This window comes from Silurus meridionalis, chromosome 8 (assembly GCF_014805685.1).
Source record: "Silurus meridionalis isolate SWU-2019-XX chromosome 8, ASM1480568v1, whole genome shotgun sequence".
In the NCBI taxonomy this organism is placed as follows: Eukaryota; Metazoa; Chordata; class Actinopteri; order Siluriformes; family Siluridae; genus Silurus; species Silurus meridionalis.
The window spans coordinates 20,474,379-20,482,461 of NC_060891.1; the positions used below are offsets into that span (position 1 = coordinate 20,474,379).

An 8,083-nucleotide genomic window follows, 5' to 3' on the forward strand; every position below is an offset into this window, starting at 1 on the left:
TGATGGAGCAGAGGCCAACCAGCAAACAGACACTGGCAGATCTGGAGCCCGGCTGCGGAGAGATGTCGAGCTCAATGGCCAGCCTCCTTCCTCTCGCGCCGCACAAGTGGTCACAGACAACGAGGAGGAGGAGGACGAGGAGCTAACTCTGAAGTATGGCGCCAAGCACGTCATCATGCTCTTCGTCCCGGTCACACTGTGCATGGTGGTCGTCGTGGCAACCATCAAGTCAGTCAGCTTCTATACGCAGAAGGACGGACAGCAGCTGTGAGTGTTAATGACAAAGTTTAGAGATTCTGAAGTTTTTCACACCACTGTCAAGTGCATTAATATAATGATCAAATGGAAAGCTTGGTTTTAGCTGAAATAAATAAATATATATCTCTCTATCGAGAGAGAGAGAGATTTGGATTGGTTGGATTTATTAATGCATGTTAGAAATATTTTTTAAAAGCTTTCTTTCTTTTCACATTTTAATTTACAGCATCATCATAATAGGCTGTACGTTAACGTATTGGGAGAAAACTTGTAGTTTCATGTGAAATCAGACATGAGCACCCCCATGTGAGATTGGTTGTCGAATCAGGTTCGTCCTATCGAAGCAACTAAACTTCAACTCTTCGGGAAAACCCACATTTAATAATAGGGCTTTAAAAAAAACAAACAAACAAACAAATATCCCAGACAAAAACAATTTGCTTGTCCCAGGAGTTCAGGCTTCTAAATTAGTCAGCTCTGGTATCTAGCAGTCCATGATTGCAAAGAAATTGCAACTGAGAAATGATCATTTGTTTTGCTCATGCAGCATTTACACTCCCTTCCGCGAAGACACCGACACTGTGGGTCAGCGTGCTGTCAATTCCATCCTCAATGCTACCATCATGATCAGTGTGATTGTGGTGATGACGCTGGTACTGGTACTGCTCTACAAGTACCGCTGCTATAAGGTATAGCATCAAATAAACCAAGACCATGACATTGTTCTATTTTATTAAACCTTTTTTTATTATTTTTTCGCACATGGCTTGTTTTCTGTTAGCAGCACCCTAATGGCACATTGTTATTCTTACAGGTGATCCATGCCTGGCTGTTCTTCTCCTCCCTGCTCCTGCTCTTCTTTTTCTCCTTTGTCTACCTGCTGTAAGTCATGTTTCTCACAATTCTGTGTTTCTCGAGTAGATGTGATATACTGCTAAGACTTATGGGTTTGTGTCCACAATGCAGGGAGGTGTTTAAGACGTACAACGTGGCCATGGATTCCTTCACCCTGGCAGTAATCATTTGGAACTTTGGGGTGGTTGGAATGATCTGTGTCCACTGGAAGGGTCCGCTGCGACTGCAGCAGGCCTACCTCATCATGATTAGTGCCCTAATGTCCCTGGTGTTCATCAAGTACCTACCTGAGTGGACTGCATGGCTCATCCTGGCCGTCATTTCCGTCTATGGTTAGTCTGGTCTTATTAACGAGCTCACTCATGAAACATGCATTTTCCCAGTTTTTTTACTTTTTTAGAGAGTTTGCATTCACCTCTCTCTCTCCTGCAGTGTAAGATAAGACAGGATATAATTCAAGGAAGGTCCAAACAGGGCAAACAAAGAAGCATAGTATTGAGTGCGCATCTAAGAGTTTATTTTTCTAGAGTGAAATTTATTGCAAGAACATTCCTCTCGAGTGAGAAATTACAGTCTAGATGTTTTCAAACAATGTTATCTTTAGAAAGCCTAGATAAAGACAGTTATTTTAGGATTGTTTTCAGTAGGACAAAAATAGAATTTGCACTTTCAAATGAACTTTGCTTTGCCGTTCACATAGTGAGGGCTTCTTTATCTCAAAACAATGTTGTTTAAGCTTAAGGCTGATTTTGTGTTTTTAGGGTGATTTCACTTATACACTGTTCAGTCTGTTAGAATCAAACCCTGGCACATTCTCTTCTTTCGTTCAGTTAATTAAGGCAGGTGAGAAGGTACTCAGGTGCAGCGAAAATCAACCCACTCGAGCACCTGTGCATGACCCAAGTCAGGGTTTAGCGCACTCAAGCATGATTTAATACCAGTGCCAAAGATCTTTGCATGTTTTATTCACTCCACAACTAATTTACATGAATGAAGGATAAGCTCTGTAGAAACCCAATTAGTTTACACATTCATACACATTTATGTTGTAAGTTTATCATCATTATTGACAGCATATTCACTTTGTGGCATAAGATTTGTTTGTTCTTTTTGAGCATCCCATCTAACATTTAGTCTCCATTTGCTGGTATATTAACCTCCACTCTTCTAGGAAGATTTTCCACTAGATTTAGGAATGTAGTTGTGGAAATCTGTACTCATTTAACCCCAAGAGTGTTAGTAAAGTCAGGTACTGATGGAGGGTGAGGAGACCTGATGTGCAGTCAGCATTTCAGTTCATTTCAAAGGTGTTTAATGGGGTTGAGGTCAGAGCTCTATAGCAGGCCCCTCAAGATCTTCCACTTCAAACCATGTAAACCATATCTTCATGGATCTGGCTTTGTGCACAAAGTGTGTCATGCTGAAACAGGTTTGGGCTTCCAACTTTGTCTGGTGTCCCAATAAGTTTGTCCATATAGGTTATATAAGGAAAAAAGTGTTCCACTATATTATCACTTTTGATGACATCTTGGTAGTTTGCTAACTCCTGCAGAAATCTGAGCAATTATAGGCACTTTGTAAAAGTATAGGTTTTACATTGAAAGCAATTAAAAGTAGTTTTTTTTTTTTTTGGGAGTAAACCGGTTTAAGAATTAGCAAATGCAGGGATATGAAATGCAGGCTAATTTGGCTCATTGAGGTTTTTCCACCTATTTTCTTTGACAGACCTGCTGGCTGTACTGTGCCCTAAAGGACCTCTTCGGATCCTGGTTGAAACAGCTCAAGAAAGGAATGAACCGATGTTTCCAGGGCTCATCTACTCTTGTAAGATGTTAAATGAGAAAAAATATAAAAACTCCTTTTGCTCCTATTAATCAGGTTGTGGTCATTTTTTTTTTTTAATAATAACATTCTTTTGTGTTTGCTAGCAACTATGGTGTGGCTGGTTGGCATGGCAGATAACGGGGGGCCGAGGAATAGCTCTTCAGAAGCTGCCCCTAAAGAAGAGAGCCATGGTAGGTCTTATAGTTGCCTGCTACAGTGGCCAAGAAGGGTCACAACTTATTTCAGCTACTGCAATGTATCTGTGTCTGTTACATCCGTAACAACAACTGTGAAATTAATTAGTATGCATTGTTGGCAAACCAAATTTGATCCATTTTATTTAATATTTATTTTTATTTAACTTTTGACCTCACTTTAAGGCCTCTTAATGTATCCTGTAGTTGCAACGGCTCCAGTGGCTCAGCCAGAGGACGATGGGGGTTTCACGCCAGATTGGGTTGGCCAACAAGAGCATCGGCTTGGACCTCTGCAGTCCACAGACGATTCGAGACGTCAGATCCAGCAGATGCCATCAGCACGGCCACCACCTGCAGATGACGAGGAGGAGAGTGAGTATCAGTAGAACCACGTGATTGCCACTCCTCCAGTATAACATAACTGTCTACAATCAAAAAAGCGTGACAGGGTGCCGAGAGAGAAGTTGTGGTACTGTATGAGGTAGTCAGGTGTGTCAGAGAAGTATGTGAGGGTGGTGCAGGACATGCATGAGGACAGTGTGACAGCAGTGAAGTGTACAGTAGGAACGACAGACTGGTTCAAGGTGAAGGTTGGACTGCATCAAGGATCGGCTCTAAACCCTTTCCTGTTTGCAGTGGTGATGGGCAGGTTGACAGACAAGGTCAGACAGACAGAATTCTCCATGAACTATGATGTTTGCGGATGATATTGTGATTTGTGATAAGAGTAGTGAGCCGGTTGAGAAGAGCCTGGAGAGGTGGAGGTATGTGCTGGAGAGAAGAGGAATGAAAGTCAGTAGGAGTAAGATGGAGTACATGTGTGTGAATGAGAGGGAGGGCAGTGAAGTGGTGCGGTTGCAGGGAGAAAAGGTAGAGAAGGTGAGGAGTTCATGTACCTGGGTTAGCAGTGCAAAGTAATGGAGAGTGTGTTAGAGAAGTGAAGAAAAGAGTGCAGGCAGGGCGGAATGGGTGAAGTAGAGTGATAACAGGAGTAATTTGTGATAGAAGGATATCTGCAAGAGGGAAAGTTTAAAGGACTGTGGGGAGACCTGCGATGTTGTATGGATTAGAGACAGTGGAATTGACTAAAAGACAGGAGGTGGAGCTGAAGGTAGCAGAGTTGAAGATGCTGAGATTTTCATAGGGAGTGAAGAGGATGGACATGATTAGAAACGAGTTTATTAGAGGGACATTGAGGACAATTTGGAGACAAAAAGAGAGAGATCCGATTGAGATGGTTTGGTCATGTGCAAAGGAGTTTCATGGATGTGGTGAAGCCTGTGGCGACCCCTAATGGGAGCAGCCAGAAGAAGAAGAAGAAGAAGAAGAAGTAGTAGTAGTAGTAGTAGTAGTAGTAGTAGTAGTAGTAGTAATGTTCTTTAAACTATAAATACCCCCTAAACGTGGAAGCAGATGCACGGATTGGCTCTTATTCATACAGAAATGCTTTAGTGCATCGAATATAAATGTATAAAGATATAAATCTTTTTATAACGCTTCTCTAACACATTTTTTACCTATACTTTATCTTCTCATTTACAAAGTGTTTAAAATCCATATAGAAATCAGATTTTTTTTAGGTTTTATTACATGTTTGAGATTTATTATTATGAATTGCTTGGATGGAGAGCGCTTTAAGATGTATGAATTTGTTCTTCCAGGGGGAGTGAAGCTGGGCCTTGGTGACTTCATCTTTTATAGTATGTTGGTAGGAAAGGCTTCAGCTACAGCCAGCGGTGACTGGAACACAACCTTAGCTTGCTTTGTAGCCATTCTTATTGTAAGTATTCCACATGAACATCTGTACTATGTTTATTAATATTGTGATGCTGAGAGTGTTGCCACATTGTAGCTCAAGGGTCTGATTTACTCCTGAACTGTGGTAAGAGGAGTTGAACATGTTCTCACAGGTTTTTTCCAGGTGCTTAAGTTTTCTCCCAGCTCCCAAAAATATGCCAATAGGTGAATTGGCTACTCAGGTGTGCATCCGTGCATGTGTGTACTGGCATGCGAGAGGACTGGTATTTTTTCCAGTGTCCTGAATCAGCACCAAATTCATGATGATACTGACAAGGAGACGAATAAATTCAATGCTTCCAAATTGAAGGCACTAATCAGACTTTTAAATAAATAAGGATATTGTGTCCTATTATAACTGTAACTGAAAATATTTATAGACTATACAGCATCCAGATGTGTTGCTTGCACAGAATGAAATAATCAAGCAGGAGTCCAATGTAGCAAAGCTGACCTAAAGACTTGACATCAGTTAGGAAGGAAGTCTTACCGATTTATTTATCCCTGGAGCAGTTTGAATCATAAGTTGTCACAGGTCCAGCTTTACCAGTAAAGATGAATATAATTTACAGAAAGGCATATAGATGAGTAATGTCAAACAAATTAATCAAACCAGAAGAAAAGACCAGGCCTTTTGAAAATGAAAGCATGTGTGCACATATGCAGCATGCATCCAATCCCAAGTATTGGAATGTCGAGGCCATTTTGTCATTAATACTGTACACTAAATAGATCAAACATTCGACGGATCGGATTTTCAGCTTTCATTTCCTGGTGTTTACATTTAGATTTTAAGAATTGCACCTTTGGTGGCAGATCACACGAGTCAGCAAAAGTATTGGAACAGTGTCTTAAAGTGAATCCGGGGGTTTGGACTAGAGTATACCATCAGAGCATTGCATAAATACTCATTTTAACATGTTGAACATTTTTTACCTCTAGGTTTAAATAAATCAGGAAATGAAAGCTGAAACTCTGAAATGAAACTTTCTGAAAAGCTGATTATTTATTTCCTTCAATGTAGAGCAAAAACAAAAGAATTTGCTTTATTATTCAAATACATGTAATGTGTGATTTATACAAATACCATGATCATTTACATTTATGGCTTTTGGCAGATGCCTTTATCCAGAGCGACTTACAACTGAGCAGGGGAGAGTTAAGGGTCTTGCTCAAGGGCCCAACAGTGGCAGCTCGGTGGTTGTGGGATTTGAACCTGTGACCTTCCGATCCATTGTCCAATGCCTTAACCACTGAGCTAACACCACCTTGATTATAGCTGTTGAGTCTAGTCAAATGCTAGCTCAGTGGTTAAGGTGTTGGACTTCTGATCGGTAGGTCATGAGTTAAATTTCCAGCGCCATCAAGCTGCCACTGCTGGTCCCTTTAACCAAGGCTCTTGACCCTCACCTGCTCAGTTACAAGTCGCTCTGGATAAGGGAGTCTCGCAAATGCTGTAAATGTACATTATAACCGCTTTATCTCTTTAAACGCCCATTTGTTAAAAGCACATTAAAATAAGAATGAATTAAATAAAATGTCAGTTCTCTAGTGTGTGTGTGTGTGTGTGTGTGTGTGTGTGTGTGTGTGTGTGTGTGTGTGTGTGTGTGTGTGTGTGTATATATATATATATTGTTCCCCTTTTTTTTTACATTCACAATGATTTGTGTTTCTCTTTCTATGTTTCAGGGCCTGTGCCTAACCCTCTTGCTCTTGGCCATCTTTAAGAAAGCTCTCCCAGCTCTTCCCATCTCAATTACTTTCGGACTGATTTTCTATTTTGCTACAGATAACCTGGTACGCCCATTTATGGACCAGTTAGCTGTGCACCAGTTCTACATATAGCAAAAAGCGCTATCCAGCATCTTGCTTCACGCGCTGGTCGTACCACAGAGGACCTGAACCTTAAACAGGAACGGGGGAACTCGGTGGCTCTGCCATTGCCCCATTTTCTCTGTGATGGCTCTGTGACTGTATTAAGGGTTTTTTTTTTTTTTTTTTTTGGTTTGAGTGGGACCTTGAGTAAGTCATTCCTCTCGTGTTTTTTTTTTTTTTTTTTTTTAATTTGTTGTTGTTTTTCTTTTGGTTTATTTGCTCATTGTTCATAAAAAAAAAAATAATGCTGCATCTCTCTGATGACCCATTAGATTGACACTTGCATTTATGGTAATTGTGTAGCATTTTTTTTTTTTCATGGGAGAAATTTTCTGAAAAGAGGACGATTAGCAAATTTTTGTTAATCACCAAAAAAATCATATTTAACTACTGGAACGAATGTTTTATAATAACTGGATGGGGTGGGAGGAACCCTGCATGGCTTATTTCTGGGTTGATTAACTCTACTGCATTAAATGGAACCATACATGGATCCGAAGCTTGATACATTCACTTTTCCATTTATTTCTACAAAGCATTATTTTCATTACCTTGTATGTGAGTTTGACTAAGTGGTTGGTACTGTACACCCCCCCAACAGCCCCTATTGTAATACCACCTCTTTCCCCCTAAGTCCCTGTAGTGTGTCTAGGATTATGGTTTGGAATTGAACACTGGCACAGTCCAACCATGTTCTTTAGTGTAAGGTATATTGACTTATTGCTGCAGTTTGTTAGGAATAGAAACGTAGAGGCTACTGTTTCGCTCTCATGATCTGAGTGCATCTCTTTTGGAATGTATTATATGGTCCTAAACAGAAGTTTCACCAAAGTTTGAGGAAAGTGTTAGTCATTTCTATTGTTTTCATCTGTTTTGTTGAATGTCTATGTTAATAGAATTACCTCTCAACTTTTTTTTAACTTCTCATTGTTTTCCTACAAAAAAACAAAACAAAAAAAGTATATTGATTGTTTTTGTAATTGGTTCATAACCAACTATAAGATTCTTGAATAAAGGAGAAGCTCTTTAAGATCTTTTTTCCCCTCTTTGTTGCAATCTGTAATGAGGTAAGTAGCTACATTTACATTTAGATGTATGGCATTTGGCAGATGCTCTTATCCAGTGCTTTGAAGTCTCCATCGATAAATACATTCTGACACCTGTTCATTAGTTTGCAGTAGAGAATTAAGATGAAATAACAAAGCATACTCAATATTGAGTTGGCTAAACCGTCAACATCTGTAACATCTGAGTGGAGTTGTTTTAAATTTTCCAAA

The 8,083-nt window shown here is 40.0% G+C and overlaps 1 protein-coding gene across 2 annotated transcripts in view; it reads left to right on the forward strand.

Annotated features, from left to right (window-relative positions):
- The window catches only part of psen1 (presenilin 1), a 10,617-nt gene extending 2,779 nt beyond the window's left edge, over positions 1 to 7,838 (forward strand). For both annotated transcript variants that reach the window (XM_046856556.1, XM_046856557.1), the window contains exons 3-11: positions 1 to 267; positions 806 to 947; positions 1,073 to 1,140; positions 1,225 to 1,445; positions 2,839 to 2,937; positions 3,042 to 3,128; positions 3,339 to 3,506; positions 4,796 to 4,914; positions 6,621 to 7,838. The exon at positions 1 to 267 is cut by the window's left edge and continues 5 nt beyond it. In XM_046856556.1, the coding sequence (XP_046712512.1) occupies positions 1 to 267; positions 806 to 947; positions 1,073 to 1,140; positions 1,225 to 1,445; positions 2,839 to 2,937; positions 3,042 to 3,128; positions 3,339 to 3,506; positions 4,796 to 4,914; positions 6,621 to 6,776 (1,327 nt within the window). In that variant the 3' untranslated portion in view covers positions 6,777 to 7,838. The remainder of the gene's footprint in view (positions 268 to 805; positions 948 to 1,072; positions 1,141 to 1,224; positions 1,446 to 2,838; positions 2,938 to 3,041; positions 3,129 to 3,338; positions 3,507 to 4,795; positions 4,915 to 6,620) is intronic.
- Positions 7,839 to 8,083: the final 245 nt, after the last annotated feature.